The sequence below is a fragment of the Eleginops maclovinus genome, chromosome 1 (genome assembly GCF_036324505.1).
Source record: "Eleginops maclovinus isolate JMC-PN-2008 ecotype Puerto Natales chromosome 1, JC_Emac_rtc_rv5, whole genome shotgun sequence".
In the NCBI taxonomy this organism is placed as follows: domain Eukaryota; kingdom Metazoa; phylum Chordata; class Actinopteri; order Perciformes; family Eleginopidae; genus Eleginops; species Eleginops maclovinus.
In genome coordinates, this window is record NC_086349.1 from 21,880,468 (window position 1) to 21,899,948 (window position 19,481).

At 40.3% G+C, this 19,481-nt stretch overlaps 1 protein-coding gene across 21 annotated transcripts in view; it reads right to left on the bottom strand.

The window, feature by feature from the left end:
* The window catches only part of LOC134864186 (rap1 GTPase-activating protein 1-like), a 41,246-nt gene that overhangs the window by 6,443 nt on the left and 15,322 nt on the right, over nt 1-19,481 (bottom strand). For 9 of the 21 annotated variants that reach the window (XR_010165809.1, XR_010165811.1, XM_063883038.1 and 6 more), the window contains 16 exons: nt 13,544-13,637; nt 8,844-8,879; nt 7,669-7,716; nt 7,234-7,272; nt 6,916-7,104; nt 5,329-5,432; nt 4,805-4,883; nt 4,659-4,712; nt 4,202-4,285; nt 3,174-3,274; nt 2,873-3,002; nt 1,967-2,122; nt 1,811-1,882; nt 1,615-1,701; nt 1,389-1,529; nt 119-250 (listed from right to left, as the gene is read on the bottom strand). Coding sequence is in view for 19 of the 21 variants with exons in the window: in XM_063883038.1 (XP_063739108.1) it covers nt 119-250; nt 1,389-1,529; nt 1,615-1,701; nt 1,811-1,882; nt 1,967-2,122; nt 2,873-3,002; nt 3,174-3,274; nt 4,202-4,285; nt 4,659-4,712; nt 4,805-4,883; nt 5,329-5,432; nt 6,916-7,104; nt 7,234-7,272; nt 7,669-7,716; nt 8,844-8,879; nt 13,544-13,637 (1,546 nt within the window). In the remaining 2 variants the exon portion in view is untranslated. Of the gene's footprint in view, nt 1-118; nt 251-1,388; nt 1,530-1,614; nt 1,702-1,810; nt 1,883-1,966; nt 2,123-2,872; nt 3,003-3,173; nt 3,275-4,201; nt 4,286-4,658; nt 4,713-4,804; nt 4,884-5,328; nt 5,433-6,915; nt 7,105-7,233; nt 7,273-7,668; nt 7,717-8,611; nt 8,746-8,843; nt 8,993-9,643; nt 10,277-10,318; nt 11,789-13,543; nt 13,638-16,013; nt 16,240-19,481 lie in introns of those variants that run through there. The other 12 variants (XM_063883018.1, XM_063883025.1, XM_063883105.1 and 9 more) reach the window with 10 other exon arrangements.

Genomic DNA, 19,481 nt, shown 5'->3' on the forward strand with positions numbered 1-19,481 from the left:
AGTGCAGCAGGCAAGTGAGGGTGTAGGGGGCATCAACTCTAGTAGAACTGCTGGAGGGGAGGAAGAGGGAGCGAGACTCGCCTCACTCAGTACCAGGAGAAGGGGGGGCTGTACTTACTATCCCTGGGAATTTGGGGCTCTCTGCGGGCTCGTGGTTAAAGCTGCTGCTGAAGCTAGTGGAGAATGTGTGCGGCTTCTTGAAAGTAAGACCCATGGCATCCATAGACTGGCTTCTGCTGCGGATCACCCGCTACGGAGAAAGACGAGGAGGAGGAGGAGATACATTCAGATGGCGCTGACCACTGTGACCCCTTCAGCATTGCTGTGCGGCGCTACGGGCCGAGAGGAGCCTTGGGGCTTTGCCTGAACACTGACCGCTACAGGCAGAGAGCGCCGGCCTGATGCTAATCCCCACAGACAAGGAAGCGACAGAGAACAGTGCTAAGCTCTAAAGCCCGAAGGGGGGTTCAGATGAGTCACTATGTTAGAAAGGTGGTAAGAGAAGAGAGGGGAAGGAGGACCAAGTGGCTCACAGATGACTGACCATACTGAGTTTAAACACAGCCCGAAGAGGTTTAAAAGCCCAGTGCATCTCTCTGAAGGTATGGAACAGGGTGAAGGTGTCTGATGGTGAAAATCTACCCATTGGCTTATATTTTATTACATACAAAGATGGCAGAATCATACCAATAAGGGACTAGTGACTGAACACTTGAGCATGCAGAGAGAATACCCGCACAAAACAGAAAGGAGGCATAAGGGAGAAAAGCTGGGAAGCCAGAAATGGTGTGTTCCAGCAAGTAGAAGCAGCAGAGGTTTGTATTGAAATGAATAGAGATTCAGGAAATTGATAGACCCTCACAGACCCAACTTTGCAGAAAGAAAAGAGCGAGACCACCAGAGAAGAAACGTTGGAAAGCTGGTACAAACACTGGTTAATGGTAATACTATAATTCCAATTATGTATGCTTCCTGTGCAGTAACAATGATCTTCAAGTCTTACAATGCAGTTAAAAGTATATTTTGACATTTTGGGAGTTGTCTTTCTTGCCGTGAGTTAGATGAGTATTATAATCACTCCACGATGTAAGGCTAAAGCCAGCTTTTTTCTGAGCTGAGCATAAAGACTAGAAACAGGGATGCTAATTAACCCAATTACTGTCTAGAGAACAATTATGGTTGAGCTAGGCTATCTGTTTCCCCCTGTTTCCAGACTTAACTTGTAAAATATCAAACAATAAGTCTGAAAAATTCAAGCTTTCTGTAAATAATCGTTTTCATATCTTAGTCTTGCATAAGTTAAGTTGGAGATTTTAAATGATAACAAAGTGAAGAAAGGGAAGCTGTCAGTCTGAAGCTCCAGCCTTCGCTGCGGCCTCTACAGTTACCTTAAAGGACTCAAAGAAGCCCCCTCCTCCTGCACTCCCGTTTTCCAGTTTGTCGTCGTCTCCTCCGACACCCATCATGGCCTGGCTGTTCACATGGATCTCCTCGTAAAGAGTCTCTAACAAGGCCGACCTCGTTCGCTCCTTATACACATCAACACAAAGAAGCAAGTTAAATACATTTTTTGAAGATGCCAGAAATGTTTGAAAAGGCTTTTTAACAACTCACCTCTAATTTGGCAAATTTCTCAGCTTTGTAACAGGCATACTCTGCGTTGATGAGTTTAGTAAAAAGGAATTCATGGAATTCAGGGCCCTGGAAAGCAAAGAGACATCATGTTTGAAACTGAATGATAAACAAGAGGTGGAAAATGCACTGGTTCTGGGATGCAGCTGCTCAAATCACAAGCTTTATTTTCTCTTACTTTCTTAAAAACAGCAGGGTTCGGTAGAGCCGGGCCGAAGAAAGGCACATCATCCCGCGCTGTCACTGACACCTAAGAGTTAAGATTAAGGTGAAGTGTAATCAAACATTCATCTTAGAAGGTGAAATCATCAAAATGGTGTGGGGAATAAGTCACCTTGTAGAGAACATTGTTGGAGCAGGGGTTGACCACTTGGACCACAATGTAGCCGTGCAGAAAGTTGGAGGCTATCATATCAGGAACAAACGGAGTGTTTTCGTCTTGGAATAATATGGCCACAATGTCGTTCCCTATGTGCCGCTTTCTCTGCAACTGCAAAACACATGGAAATTGTTTTAATATATTTTAATATTGGTCAATAAAGAATGCAAGACAGGAAGAAAGAAAGACATAATTATGAGGACAGGTTTTATGCTGCCTGGAATTGAATTGGGAAAATAATAAGTAAAAGACACATGGCATTTTCCAGTTGTTAATAAAGTCCATTCTAACTCAAAGAATAATTTATAACAACACAGAGCTTGTTTTAAAACAGAAGAGGGAAAAACTCCTGCTCACTCGTCACGCTTTCTTATCCCTTTCTGGCACATGACTGCATGAACATCTCGAAACACCTCCAGGGGGTGCTGTTCTCCTGAAGTCATCCTGAACAAATCCTGATTGGCTCAAAGGAGCTGCCAATGCCCAACACCCACTACTACTGGGGAAACTGAATCTATAGACCTTGCCTCATCTGTGTTTGTACAAACACGTTTAGCAAATGGTGTTAGAGCTTCGGGTAATTAATCAGTGTTAGCGTGAACATGTGATGCCGAGAAGGAAGAGGACTCGGTGCTTTAAAACCTGTGAGGGAGGAGGGATGCTGACAAGTCCAAACACTAAAGCATCCATTTAAAGTCTTTTTTTTTTTACTACCAGGGTCTTTGTTAATATATGCTGCAGGTGTTTAGCAAAACAGGGATGTGTATGCAAAACATGGCTCTATAATCGCCAGATGGAACCTGTCTGACTGCTTGCAGTAAATCATAAAAGGTGTGTTAGTCTGGTATTGTATTACAGTACCTGCTGGGTGTCCCCATCTGTGTAGGGCAGCTTTGTGGACACATGGAACATGACCTCTTTGTTGCGGTAGTTGCAGTAGATGGATTCGGTGCCTGTCTGCCCGTGAGTCACGTCTAACCCCCCACGGAAACTGCAAGCACACAGAAGCATGTCTAACAACATATTCTCCACCATCGCTGCATTACCATGTCCATGACCATCATGCCGTGAGCATTATATAATGTAAATTGCGGTAGGCACCATGTTGTGAAGTGTATAGTAGAGTATATAATGTGCCTTTAAGCCTGCGTTAGATCCTTACCCTTTAAAGTTGTGCAGCTCAATTTTCTCTCCTAGAAACTCCAGGAATTCTACAAAGGCAGGACTCTCTTCACTGTTGCTAAACACATCTTCCTCTGTCGTCTGGAACCAGTAAAAGAGACCAAACTCATAAACATCGAGGCTCAGAGGACATAATTGTTTCAGCAGCAGTGACGGGGATGATGTGTACTGTATTACAATCTTAGCATGGAGCCAAAACAACATTTATTTCTGAGAAGCAAAATTCAAACTGATCACGAGAGGTAAGATTAGCATATTAGAGTGCCACAAATTGCAATGACTATTTTATGTAAGGTGTTTTTTGCTCTCTTATTCGAACACACTGCATTTGCATTTCAGATCAATTACAACAGTGTGTGTGGCAGAGGGTTTAAAGATGGGCTTTTGGAAAGCTTCTTCTTTATGATGAGCTGTGACGGACAGTTGATTATCTATTGAGAGCAAGTGATGTGACAACAAAAGCTTGTTTCAACACAAACAAACCTGAGAGGAAGCTGCTCTTGCCTATTTCTGTTGTGTTTCCTGTTTTCTATGTGCCTAATTAACCATCATGCATTCTCTCCACTTAGTAACCCTACTGTATAGAAAATCTCCGGAAGGATGAGCAGAGGGCCCTCACTGCCTTTGTGAGATGGCCCTTGGCTCACTGACAATGTGTTTAACCGTGTATTTAAACAAGTGCAGGCTTCAAGGAATCACTGGTGAAGATCTCTACACACTGAGGCCTCGATTCAAGTGCCCTCGGAAAATGATTCAATAGATCCCAGCCCTCTTGTTTACCCCAACAAAGTAAACAAGAGGGCTGGGATTGCCTCAGGACATGAAAGGGAGTCTTGATGACAGCCACAGTTACTGGACTGAACTAAAAGCTATAATTAAAAATAACAATGTATAGTACATTCTCAGTTTTCAAAGACTGAATTCAATTAATATAAAGGATTCATGCTCAGTTACAGAGCGATTGTAGAATACAAATACAAATGTTTACATCAAAATGCTACAGCTTACCTGTCCAAACTTTTGATAAATGACCCCAAATTTGAAATTGTTGCTTATCACATGTTCGTCAAAGGTGACAATAAGTCTTGAAGCCTGAAATGAATAAAAAACAAGAAACATTAAAGGTTCACAGTTTTTATGGAATGTCTTAAAACACTAGTCAGGTGCTAATATGAATACTGAAGAGTTTGCTTGCTGTCATTTTTCCCTGAGTATGCGATTAACAAAATCCACAATCCTTTTCCTCTATTTAATATTTTATATAAAGCTGACATGAAGCTTTAGCCGTCTGAGTTAGGTTCAAATTATTTTATTGGGAAATTCCCTCCTTTCGTTTCCCGTACATTACTTCTTTGTTTAGGACAGAAAGGAAACATTTCATTCCTATCCTTTAAATCATCAGATACGTGGGACTGGACAGGACATAAACAGCAGATGAAACTATAAAAATCAAACCAGATCTTACTTTTGGATAAAGGACAGGGAAAAAGCGGTCCACATTGACGTCTTCACAGACAAGCTTGGATTGATAAAAAGAGGAACAAACGTTAGAGTGCAGTCGATGCCAAGACAGCAAATCAATCCCAGCATAATATAAACAGTTCTTTTTACCTTGGCCATTTGCACCACATTGGGAAACTCTGTGAGACAGGAAATGGGAATCACATCATGGTAGGTTTTCAACTTGCTCCTGGTGAAGGCATAAAACAATTACAGTGGTTTCAAAGCCATAAAATGTGATCAGATCAGAAGCTTTCAGATGGGAAAGAGATGATCCGGTATGAAACGTCAAACTTTCTCACCCTCGCCTCTCTTTGCCTTCTCCCCCTCTCTCCCTCCATCTCCACCCACTTCCTGGCCTAAATAGTCTATCTGTTACTCTGCTGTGGACATATAAGTGCTGTTGTCACTCTCCCTTGCTTTATGACTCTTACGAAAACACCCGTGATGGGAGGATGTGTTTATCCAGTCAATATTGAACATTTAGAAAACAGCGTAGTAATCTGCATACGTTTCCTGTTGATCTTTAAAGTGCATACATTTTGTTTAAGCCTATAATTACTTCAGATGATGATGTGCAGAACACATAAATGCAGCAACATGGAACTCCGCTATGTTTGCATAATGAGCATTACCTGAGCATTAGACGGAGATGTTCCTGGTCACCAATCACATCGTACTTTACAGAGAACACCAGATGTCCGAGGGCACTGTCCACTGAATAGTAATTAAAGTGCTCCTGAGGGCACAGTACAAGGATACAGCCATTAGTATTAGTCATAAACAGACACACACACAGTTGTATGCACTCCAATCATTACCCAAATCCTTCAAATCTGAGTCCCTTTTTCTTCTTCTGTTGCTCTGCTACAGGCAGATCAAATTTGTTCATATTATACTTGTGTAAGAACAGGTGGCAGAGCATTATGCATCTTCATTAGCAACTGTGTATGAGTTGCAGAGAGGGTGCTCGCTGTTAGTGGTTTATTCTACTGGGATTCGCTTTTTCGTTTCATTACTATAATGAGCACAAAGACTATGAAATATTCTAAGATAGTTATGAGGCTCATTTGATGAGGAAGGAAGCTGTTATAAAGACAGCCCATGTGAGTATGAATTCAGTTATATCACTTCAAAGGTAGTGTTAGTTCACACCTTTAAGAAACTTGCATAGCTGACTTAATTGCAAAATAAACAAGGCTATTAGATGTTCTGTTCATTATGTTTAATTGCTTAATTGCAAACATTAGAATCATACAAAGGATGAACTATGAGCCAAGTCAGAAAAAAAAAAAAGTCAAATGTTTCTGGGTCTGTATTTAACGCTTTTTGCTCAACTCACTAAAGAAGTTGTGTCGTATTTTCGGCTGTATTCGATTTATTTCAGAATGTCTGGTCCCTGAGATGTTGTTTTGGACTTGACTAATATTGCATATAAATAATCTATATGCGCAATGTGTTAAAGGGGCCCTGTTATGCTTACGTTGAAGTTCATGTTTGTATTTTGTGCCTCTACCGTGACATGTTTTCATGCTTTAATGTTCAAAAAGGTCTTTATCTTTCTCATTCTGCCAATTACTGCCCAGTCTGCTCTGATTGGATAGCTGGCTGGCTCTGTTGTGATTGGTCAACCGCTTAAAGATGTCCCACCCTTTAGCCTATCACTTACAATTTGTTGAAGAGCTAGCCAATAGAAGTGCAAATGTTATAGAAGTAAACAAAGGGCTCTTTTTGGATCTTCTTTTTGTGGTTGTATACTGTATTATGAGCACCTTCATTCTCGCTCTGACTTCCTTTGTGTCAAGTCATAATTACAACCCCATGCTATTATAATGAAAGCTAACACAATGTCATTACAGTAATTATTCAAATTGGCTGTATTTTTATATTTAAAAGAACAGCAGGTGATGGCGTGCGGATAAGTGTGTTGATTGTTATGTAACGTATTTTGAATAAGAAATCTTGAAAAGAAAAATGTCCTCAAAGCCGGGACAAGTTGAGGATGTACAAGGCTGAATATTTTTTATATGTTATATGTCATACATAGCCTTGCTGAGGTCACTCGAATGTGTGTAGGAGCCGTATGCTTCACAGCTGTATTTCCAGATGTGAGAAGCTGCATTGTATTTGATTTGTTTGCTATTTCAATATGCAAAAGAAAAGAAAGAAAGGAAACATTTTTTAAAAAGCAACTCTCTCTGTGTCATGACGAAGAGGCTGACCTTGCCAAGGAAGTGTTTCCGGTAGATCATAGCTGTTGTGTTACACTCCAGCTTGGTGCGGGTGTTCGGGGACAGAGGCGGCGGCGGTTCTGTCTCTGGGTCGCTCATCTCATGGTTAGTCCCTTCAATCCAGTAACCCCCAAACTGAGGCAGCAGGATGAGAGGAAAGGGGCTTTTTCTGCCTAACACCTGCCACAAAATGCAGAAGGGTGTTGATGTGAAAGTCATGTTAGGACACTTTTGGAAGTTAACTCATGCTTCAGTGATAAACTAGCACAAATGGTAAAAAGGTGCCCCTGCTGCACATCATCACCCTACCTCATGGACACTGGGGTATGGAATGTAGTCCTCCTCAGTCTGAAAAACAAATTTTAAAAAACGTTGTTCCCTCATGAAAGAATAAAAATAACAACGGTATAATCCCAGAGGCCACTGGTTCAGAGTTATTGCATAACTGCTATGAATGTTAGTCCAAAGGAGTTTTGCACAACATAGTGATCAAATTCTTTGTTGCTAAAGAATTCACAATTTCTGTCTGCAGAGCATGGCATCAGAGGATATATGATTCTAAAAGCTATAGGGGTTTAACAATGATGGCAAGACTTGAGAGCATTGCACTGCATTATGAATAATACCGTGCTACAGTCTGCTGAAGTAATCATCCTGTCTAGCAGAGAAAGATATGGCGGAGTGGCCGTGAGACAATGCCCGCATCATGTGAATAATATCGTGTCTCTGAATGGAGAGCAGTACCTTGAGCGGGGGAGGAAAGGTGCATCTCTGCTCATCCATCCTGTTGCCCTACAAGAGGGGGTGACATAAGAAACCCAGAGAGAGAAAAGGGTCACGCTCAGTCACTACCACAGCGGCTGGTTTTGCATTAAGTCTTCACAGATATCTAAATACAAACACTTGCCGTTGATTAGACATACAAAACAAGTTATATAATCATGTACTACAATACCACAAAAACGAACCAAAAAAAATTATCATCCTGATTACATAATGACACAGTTTTCCCAAGGGTTATACGCAGCAGGCAACCAAGCAAACTCAGAGAGGAACAGATGGAACGATACACAGAGAGTTACATTACACACACAGAAAGCAGAGAGATTGGGAAGGATAATTAAAGGATGATTAGGAGCAGGCATTTGGGAGAGTCTGAAACGTCTGTTAGCAAAAAGAGGAAGTGTGGTAATAAGACCCGATGGATTAAAAAGATGCTGAGCTAAGTGACACTCTTACTTTGAAACACCCACTGGAGCGTGTAGGTGTGTACGTGTGAAAGAGAGTAACAACGTGGGAAAGAAAAAAGAGTTGCAGTGATACTAAATCAGGGCGCCTGGCTTCACAGAAGACAATACATCACAACAATATGTTTTCTGACTGTGGAAAAAACACAGCACTGCATCAAACACCCTGCTGAAGAGGGATATTTCTTTATGAAATATGTTGTTATCTCAACAGACACTACCAGGTATGAAAGATGTGGGTGCAAAAAGCTATTACGAAACCCATTATAAAAAATGTTTTGGTAAAGAATGACATGTGGACTGACGCACTGAATTGCTACACATTCACTAAACATGTATGACTATAAATAAATACACATCTATTATAAAACCATTGGGATCACATGGTTCAAATGAACACCCGTTCAGAGGTGTCAGGAGAAAGGAGAAATTAAGCTTACAGCGCTGTCAGCCATTCTTACAAACAGGATGCTGAGAAACACATATAGTGTTCTGACAAATATCCTCAGAAACCAGCTGACTCGATTTGCTTCTCATGTACACAAGTGTTGCAGCCGAGGAGAAGGCCAAAGTGCTGCAAGATTAGGAAGAGACACACTCGCTGGTTAGTTGCTTGGTGAGTACAGCGGAGAAAAACCGAGACGACATACGGAGATCAACGCGTCATCTTACCTGCATCTTTTCAATCATTTCAAATAAATCTGGGGTCTGGAGAGAGGGGAGTGAGATGAAATGTTTTGAGTTTCTTCGTTGTGTGTGCTGACGGCCATTTATTTTTTACTGCAGTCAGTCTGATTGCTAAGGTTCAACAAATCCCATGGCTGTAAAATAATACAAAAATAATTGATGTGTTCATTTTTTATTCTGACCCCAACGTGTCCAAATATGTATACAAATATTAAAATGGAAACTGTTCCCTTTCTCACAAACTGGGCTGTAACATGTCATAACAATGTTTTTACAGCAAATAGGGAAATATATCATAATGAGTTATAAATATTCCATGTGATAACACACAAAGAAATGTGCTGATTGTTATAGTGACGTTACTTGCTTGGGGTTTTAAGTCCCCACAGAGATCTAACTCCGTGAACAAGGTTCAAAACAAAGACAGGAATCCTAATAGACGTAATTGGGATTTTGGAATGATAGAGCTGCATAAAAAGTACTCAGCATTCCTTATAGATATAGAAAACATGAAAATACATTGTAATTAAGCTGAATCTCTGACCCCAAACAGAAGGAGTTTGTATCGGAAACATCTGTTCAAGTTCATGTTTATCAGCAATTCATAAAAAATTAATAAAATTCATGACAGGTCAAGTGATTTATCAAATATCAAACATCGTCATTCAGGAAATCTTTTCTCTCATCACTTTACACAACAGTAGGTTATGTAAAGTTGGTTTTGCAACGCCTTTGTCATTGAGAGAGACACACTTAACTATTTATTAATTTAATTACCATATTACCTGAGCATGCCTCTCCCTTGTGGTTTGTCCCACATTACACAGCCATGTGTGCACACTCGCTACTTCTTTTGATCCCGACCACAGCTGCTAGTTTAAAGTCGGTAAAAACTTTCATGCACAACACTGGCGCACATCAGTTGAGCATGACGACTGTGCAGAAAATGGTACATTTCAACAGTCCATGGAAACGTCTGGAGTAATAAAGTGACAGCTGTAAGGCTCAGCCAGTAAAGCCTGACAAAGTCAAACAGTATGTGTGCAGAGCAATCTTGTCGTGGCTCTCAGTATGAGTATGAGTAAAGTCCTCCACCATGTGCAAACAATAGTCAGCCACAAACCCTGAAAGTAAATAAACCCAGCTCCGACAGCATTAACCAGAGACTACGACAACAGAAGATAAGAACCATATTTCCTTTGGACAGCTTTAGCCATAAAACAATATGTCATGACATACAGCCCAAAACAAGAGACACCAGATAATAGAAGTAGAAATGTTCCCAGATAAAAGTGTATTCATTTTAAAAACTGTGACATCATGAACTGTCAGGTTCTGCATTTGCATTTCTCTTAGAGGGGCTGTTGTTCAAGCCTCTGGTGAAAAGATTGACTGATTCCTTATATAGAGTCCTATCTAGATGATTTCATCCTGCATGTTTGTGAAGTAAATATACTCACATTTCCGGGTTTTTTCCAGTGTGTCTTTGTCACCAATAGAGCATTGAATTGGGTTTCATGACTATTAGCCATTTCTCAGACTGGTGTCCTGCAGCTCCAAATGATGTTTCTAGACTTCAACAGCTTTGAATTAAACTCTCTTTCCGACTGCTGTGCCTTTGTCAGATAGTGGACAGTCGAGAGTTTCCCACTGCGACATCCAAGGTAGCATCCCTGCTGACTGTAGCCATGACTGACAAAGAGACGGCTCAGACAAAGTCGAAGACAAGATCCACAGTCCGTCTCAGTGTGTGCTCAAACATACAACACTATCAGCAGGTGTATGTCTCATGTTGCATGCAAAGACAACTGCTGGTGCTGCTGCTGCTGCTTCTGCTGCTGCTTGAAGTGTCAACCAGTAATCTTCTGACTGACAGTAGGTGTCTTGTCCTTAGCTCAGCCCTCTTTGTCACTGTGCAGCATTGCTGGAATAAATCCAAAACACATATCTTCCACGTCTGTCTTTATCACTGCCACTATCTTTATTCAGGCTGACAGGTGGTAAGAAGAAGAGTCTCTTCTACTCCCACAGACATGTCCTCAAACAATCTCCTGTTCACAGCAGACCCACTCCACTAGATGCACTAACATGTACAACAATGTGTTAAACAGAAACCATCATTATCTGTGTACACTGTAAAGTTAAAGAGTTGTTGTAAAGGAAACAAAACTCTTAAAATGAATTTAAATAAACATGCAAACTGCATTAGAAACGAAGTTGAGACACAGCTAAATTAAGACATCTCATTTGAACAGCAACAACGTTGACCAGAGTGGAGGGGAAGCCTGGTTAGCGACAGTGCAGGTGTAAGTGCTTTCATTATGAGAGCTAATAGGCTTGTCATTATAACAAGAGGCAAATTAAATGTCCAAGACTTACTCTCCTCTCTCCTATGTGAATCCTCACAGAGCTAATTATAACTTGGACCAGCTCCACAAGACTGAAGAATATCAGAAGGATAAGGGCTCACAAAATATATATGTTTGCCTTTTTCTTTGATGTACTGTAAGTGACTTTTGTTTCTCAGTTCGGCTTTAAGTTATTACACGTTCATACGAGGCTAATAGGCTGATTGGTGTAACTTGGGGTAACACTTAAATATATATGAAGAGGCAACACTGTCCACGAGCACTGGACAGTGTGTGTATGTGTGTGTATCCTGAAGCTTTCGCCCTAAGTGTGTTGTTTTAAGAACAGTGTTACTAGCATCAGAGGTCTTGTATTGTGATACATTCATTGTTAATTACTTGTGATCTGTAACTGTGAAGCACTGAAAAAAGATGACTATTTTGAATGTGTAATGCTGGTATCTTTCAGAGGTGTACAGCATAAAGGTCAAATATAACAGTTTATAGCCAAAGATGGGTGATCTCTGTATTCTCTATTTGTAAGTAAAAATAGCACCGCGGTGTAGTTAAGTAAAAAATCCTGCAATCAAAATGTTAATTATGTAAAGTAAAGAAGTGTAAGTAGCCAGATATGGAGATATAGCTATGATCTCACTGAATTATAAGTAGCGATGCTTCACTTTGAAGTAAATATTGTGCTAAATAAATATAAAGTACATCATTGATTTCAAAAATGTAGTGGAGTATGAAGTAGCCTAACTTGGACTTAAGTTCAGCCCTTGTAAATGTACTTCATCCGGCAGTGACCAAAAGACCCGGTCGGGTTAATTGCAGATTGGCCTGGTTTTTGCAGGGCTCTGATTAAAGTGATACTCCCCTCTGAGCCTTGCCACACTAAGGCCTTATAATACCACAGGACATCACACTAAGCATCAAATGTTAAATAGAACTGCATTTTAACTGCTGACAACCTTGAGTGTATGGAAACGTGTTTATTTTCTGCCAAATTTAAGACCAAATCTGCTGTTTCTCCTTCAGTGAAGACAAATGGGAGAAATATTATGAGCCAAGCTTTGCATACAGTCATCGGGACTGTATTTTGCTTCCGTTTCATGTAATCTGTAGACAAACAGAAGTCTCAAGAATGCTCTCCTCACGGCTGACTAATTGTAACTTGAGGCACCTACAGATGGTGTGTGCTGCAGAGATCAGGAGTGACTTATGAACAACCCATCCGAACAAATTCCTCTTTAATCCCTTTCTCTTCCCACTCCCGCTGCTCTAGTCAGATCAAGTCAGATTGGGAGAAAGGTAAGCCCCATCCACAGAGTGAGGGACCTTTTGAAAACAGTCTGACCTGAGTGAGATCGTATTCACTTTTAATCATCGCCAAGCTCAGCTTTGTACAGTTCCCAAAATATCCCTGTGGCTTATTACAATGATAAAGACAAACCAAAAGGTGGGCATGAAGATTCTGACAGCCAAATGGATAAGATGTATATCGTGACAATCTGAATAGACGTATTGAAATTATTGCCTCACATTCTGCCCCTTATATTGGGCATCTACTATCACCAAAATGTTGTCTTTCCTCGTATGATTTGATGAGGAAAGACAACATTATGAGGAAGTAAACAAATCAAAGCTAAGATGATTCTTAAATGTTTAAAACATGGTTTGTTAAAGTGAACTTTGACACCTTTTTGCAGGAAATCCAAATAAGGTCAGGGTATGACCATAAGCTACTTTGAAAGAACAGGAATTGGATGATTTTGGGTTCACCATTATAAAAAAAAAATGCAAAAAGTGTTGATTATTTTAAACTATTCTAGAAGTTAAACTAGGTCATCTTAATAACAATTTTAAAAAAGTCACAACAAGAGTGGTTAAACATTTCTGAGTTTCCAATTTGATGACACATCCTCCATGACGGTGGGAGTGAAGAAGTTTGACAATTGCTCAGACAGGCTGTATTTTGTTTTCTTTTATGAAACAGGACTTGTGAGGCTTGGATAGAGAAATTGTCGTCATGAAGCTGACAATTTATGCTAAAAATAAATCTGTTTTGATTAAATCAGGCGAACACTATCATCCAAGACACAAAGCTTTGTACAGTCTAATTTAACAAGTTAAACAAAAGAAGATAAGAATACAAAATCAAAGCTGCACCCACAAAGTCAGGGTGATTAAAACTGACTGAACACCGAGAAAGTGTATCCAGACAGAGGCAGGTGTGGAGACAACATGACAAACAGAGATCACAGAGGGAAGGGTCACACAGAGGTCCATCAGATAAGGTCAGGGGTCAAAGTGTAACCCCCCAAGGTCTCCTCCTACCTTGTGGAATGGGGAGCTGGTGTATGGGAGTGTAGGCTGGAACAGCTGGGGCTCTAGTGTTGCAGAAATTCGGGGGTCACTCCCATCTTGTTTCCTACAATGAGAGGTACGAAAAAGAACATTAAGTCAGAAAAGGTCAGTCAGGCAAGAGGACAAGGAGAGGTGAAGCCTCAGGAAATGTTGCTGATTTGTTTAATGGGCTCAATCCCAGAGACTGAGGGTCCTTGTTATTATTAACAAATATGATTTTTTATATTAGCTATTTTCTATGTAACTGACCCAATATTTATTTGTTGTGAGAGCAATAACGTGTTAAAATCTGACTAACATTTCAGACATGCAAAATAAGAATTTGTATTTATAGCACTGTAATAAAAACAAAACCTCTATAAATTAATTGCATAATTTAACTGCTTTCTCACTGGAAAAATAATCAGTTTTGTCTAATATGCATACATATATACTGTACATGCCCAGATGGTTTCCTTACCCCTAAATGAATTCATTTTAAGTCTAAAATGTAAAAAAAGAAATGATAGGATCATACAAGAGTCATTTCCAAAAGATACCACGTTGTGTTCATTTTTGAAAATGCTTAAATTTTTTAGTGCAGCTGCGGTTCGGAAACACTTCAGGGATCTAGGGACACAATACCCAGAGTTCCACATTTATTCAAAAACAGCATCTCTCTTCTTTAAACCCAGGACAGTAGCACACTGCTAATGCAAAACTGAGCAATACTACAGTCATGCTTCCTCTCTGTAAATGTTATATCACGTTCTGTGCGGCTTTATCCCCACGGGATCACCGGTCGATTCCCCCGCTGAATATGCTCCCTCCCTATTGACACTGACAACTAGACAGTTTTCACAGCAGGCTTTCACTTTGTCTGAATAATTCAATCTATTTCATACACACAGTGATCGAACGGTGTGAAAGTGGAACTGAAATGCTCATGTATGCAGAGATGATGCAGAGGGAAAAATGTATATTGCTGCATGTGTGTTAGACTACCAGCCACAATGAAACATGAATAATACCTCTGCATTTTATGATGGTGTGTTATCCACCGGCCAAAATTCCTCTCCACAGACAGCGAAATATCATTCAGTAACTCAATGCATGACATTGATTGCCGATAAATGATTAATTAACATTACATTTTGACATTACTATGTATTGGTCCAATATATAAATTATATACAATTAATTATCGGTCTATAATACAAAGCCAAACTGATTTTATTGGCTAAACAACCATCTTTAAAATCCCATACAAAAGATGGAAATGTTGATTTTTCTATCCGACAATTTTTTAGTTTGTTGCATTCACAATAGGGAGTCAGTTAGATATGGTTAGGTCAGATCTGTGGAATATTAAATCATCATCCTCACAACAATTGAGTCTGTATAACTGTCAGATCTGCGTAAACAACAGATAATTAACTATCTGTGTTGGCCAAGCAAATAATAATCCATAATCAATATTGACTGAAAAAAACCCAAATATTTTTTCAAGTAGATAGTGTGGCTGCCGGTGCTGAAACAGTAGAGATGTACACGGGGGAAATGTATGGAGCTGTGCTGGCCGGCTGCTGAGGATGAAGATAAGACAGCCGCTCAAGAGGGACAGTGACAGAGATAGAAACCTGTTTACACACTGAGTGTATACTCAGGGTCAAATACAGGTAGAGGAAAGAGTGAGTGAATCATTTACACACATCACTCTCTGCTGTTACACCACAGGTCAATTTTCAATCAATAAAGTACTTTATCAATAAAATAAAATTGGAACAGTGGTGAATAATAACCCTTTCACTGCAGGTTCAATAAACATGAAAGAGGCTATATGAGCCCAGCAGCAGCAGGTCTCCCATGGGAGATCAGGATACCATAGAGCATCAGCTGCCCTCAACTCTTAATTAAAACTGATGCACAATAGATGGACACACACACACACACACACACACACACACACACACACACACACACACACACACACACACACACACACACACACACACACACACACACACACACACACACACACACACACACACACACACACACACACACACATCTGTTTGTCTAGAGGCACAGTGTGTTGTGCATACACACAGTACATTACAACTATAGCCTCACATAAATAATGAGATGTCAGATATAATACCTAATTTCAACTCTGGCAACATCAAAACAAATTCTTCATCCCATGTTGAGCCACACACACAATACACACACCGTCTCTTCACACACGCCTGCCTGTTTTGTGTGGCATTCAAACATAAGACCCTGCTGCAGATCAGTTTGTATCACTAAGCCTCAGTTTCATCACAACACCAAAACAAATTACATAACACAACCCCAGCTGGTTAGCTTTGATCAACAGAATTCAGCCGTGTCAGGATGTCAGGGTGTGTAATCTGAGCGCCCTGATGTGCTGCAGGAGCGCAGCAGCAAAGTTACTCACACAGTGTCAGCTGGGCACTCGCTGGGAAGTCCGGACAATGACCAGCACTCTGGCAGAATGACTCACTGTCTACGCTTCTGCTCTAGTAAAGCTCCCTCCCTCTCTATTACACTTTAATCTTCTCTCCGTCTCCCTCCTTCTACTCCTCTCTGTCCCGCTCCAGTCAGCTCACTTGCTTTCCATCAGCCGTTCACCTGCTGGCCTCACTCTCAGCTCCTTAGTGTCGCACACTCCCACTGAGCATCCTATCTGCCCCTGATTCTCCTCCCTCACTTTCCCTCTCTCCTCCCACTCAGTCTCTCACACACACATATGCGCTCTGGAGTTGTCACTTCCTCCATCTCCACCCTCTTTGTCTGCTCTGGAGCTCACACACACGCTAATGTGGTCCAAAAATCCCTCACTCTAAACCATGCACCCACCCCCAACCAGTAAAACCACCAAGAGTCTTTTCCCCTTCAAAGCTGGAGACCCTCCCCCCTATTATCTGTGTTGGGGACAAGTGTAGTCTGCCGCTTGAAGAGAAAGGAGAGCAGGGATTGATTAGAGTATCGGGGGTTGCCTTCAATCCCCAAACTACCTCAGTCTGGGCTGTTGCTGTGGCAACCACATGAGCAAAAAAAAATAACACCAACATTGAAATTCATTATGATGTGACTTAAACAAAGTAATTAGGTCCAACATTAAGCTCAGCAGGAGCTGCAACCACCTTAATGCTCCTTTTACAGGATGTGAGAGTGAGTGGAAAGGTTTTTAATTATTGTAATGACTCTCATTCAATCCCCAGCGAACATGTGCATTTCCTCCATTAAGCTACCATCCGCCGCGTTTAGGAGACTAATGTCACCAATACTGGCTTTTCCTGCTAAATCCCTGCTTAACAATATTCTACGCAGCAATACTGTTGACTCATCTTCCCAACTTCTCAAAGAAACACTTAAAAACTAAAGTATGTGAGTGTTTCTGTGTGTTTACGATTGTGTGTGTGTGTGTGTGTGTGTGTGTGTGTGTGTGTGTGTGTGTGTGTGTGTGTGTGTGTGTGTGTGTGTGTGTGTGTGTGTGTGTGTGTGTGTGTGTGTGTGTGTGTGTGTGTGTGTGTGTGTGTGTGTGTGTGTGTGTGTGAGTATTGATGTGTTAGACATGAAGCGATAACAAGGGATTACAGCCCAGTCCTCATGCTGAGCACCATTAGGAGTTTTGTATTGTGATAAACAAAACAAATAATCCTCTGTGTCAAATCAGTGGACTAAAACTCAAATATTGTCCAGATTAGTAGTTATCTGTAGAGATGTCATACTGCTGTGGGACAATAATCTGTGTTTTAAATCCTTTCCTCAAGGATGTTATGTGCGGGTCAATTTTTAAGTGGTAGAGCTCAGTATGAAGGGGTGTAAGGTTAAGAAATGTCAATAGTGCTTATAGATAAAAACACATTATGGGATAAAACAAATTAAAGCCACATTTAGACTGAGTCGGACATCACCAAGACTAAACGCTCCTGTATATTGAAGAAGAAAAACCTGAGCATTGTGGAGCTTTATTTGTATCCTGTGAAGATAATTGGTTTTAAATTGAGAGTATCCTCCTTGCTCCTCTGTCCATTTTCCCCTTCCCACAGCAGATCTCTTTCAATTCCCATCCCATAAGCTTTCTGAAATAGCCTGTGTTCTCTCCCATCTCCTGATCCCACACATTATCCTCAGCACTATGCTCCACTACTGGTATTTCCTTATGTTTTGATCCCTCACCTTTGGGTTTTATAATCCAAACTCAAAGAAAAAACCAAGTAATATTAGAATAAACAACAAAAGCTGAAAAATAATGGCTGAAATAATGTGTGTTTATCAATTTTGATTAAAAGTATTCAGAATTCATATTGATAACAATGATTTAAACTTGTGCTGAACAAAAAAAGCAAGCCAGCAGCTAAGAATGTCATCTTTACGATGTGTGTATGGGAGGGTGTGTGTGACCAGCCAGTGATCCCAATTAGCAGTTAAAGGTTTAGGCATCCAATCAGAGACACATTAGACTCGTGCAACATGTCAGAGGTCTGCTGCAGGAAAGATGGCACACTGAATGGAATATGAATGAATGGTTATTTATGCATAACCATTGAGCACCTCCCACAGGTTGTGATTTAATTAGTGGTGGTGGACCTCAGGGGGGAGAGGGAGCCGTATGTGAGTGGGAGGTGCAAGCGGCAGTCGGCCTGCAGCACTGTATTCATGTTTCGCTGTTAATTACATGAAGGTGTAAGCCTTTTAGCAGAATTGAATGTCTTAACTTTCAACTTAATTGATTTACAGATAAAAGTATGAAATAATACATCAAATAATAAAAGTAAGTGCCTTTTTCATTTTTTTTCAAATTAACACTGTCCTTATTCACTTATATGAAATAAAAATCTCTCTATGATAAAATATTTTGAGTCAATGCTATAGTCTGTAACTTAAGACACAAGTCTATCAAAGCTGTTATTGTTTTTGCAGGAAAATGTTGCACGAACAGTAGGAGGTCTGAGGATTCTCCTGCTGTTTCTAAATTTGCTCAAACCCGCCTCCAGTCACTCGTAAACAAATTCCATGAGTTAATCAAGCCCACAGTTTGTTTGCAAGGCAAAGCAAGAGAGCCAACGGCGTCCTTACTTTTAAAGAAACTTTGTGTCCCCTCCATGATTCCCTGCAGTACGCCTGAACCCCACTGAGACTGTGATTGAGGCTGTTTTGATAATCATGCAGTGTATTTTTGAATGTCTTGTTTTAAACTGAGTAATTGGGCTACAGCATTAGGGGGCTTGTTAAGCAGATATGTAAAGTAGGCATGTCCATGATGACGTTAACTATGACCTTGTTTTCTCACAGCAGGTCCTGTCAGGTAGTGACAACAGAGGCACAAAGTAAACAGTAAATACAGTAAATGGTATGCTAACTATGTCACTCCAGGTCTTTAATGTTGTTTTTTTCCTTAAATCACATTATAGACATTGTTTGGCAGCTATTAATGTTTCCCCCGTTGTTTCTATGATTACAATCCTTCATACAGTTAAAATAAAAAATAAAACGCCCCTGATCTAAAAAGTGAATCGTAAAACGCAATTTATGACATGTCATGGCAGAAAACCACAACACTGATGGATATAAAATATGGATAGGACAATACCATTACCTTGATTAAAATCAGACTTATTTTGAAAACTGTAATAACAATATGAGATACTATAAGTAACAACATAATATAACATCTAGGTCCATTTGTTTTTAGACATGTTTTAATTAGGAAATGTTAAAATTATACCTTTAATATAATTTAAGTAAAATAACCACTGTTTTGAAAAAGCAGACCTGGAGTTAGTGCATTTTATATGTTATGCTGGCAGCTTTGTGAGGCTGCACTACAAAGACAGCTCAAATTTAGAACCCCCTGAATGACATTGCCATACACACTGCTTAAAATCTGTTGAATTCT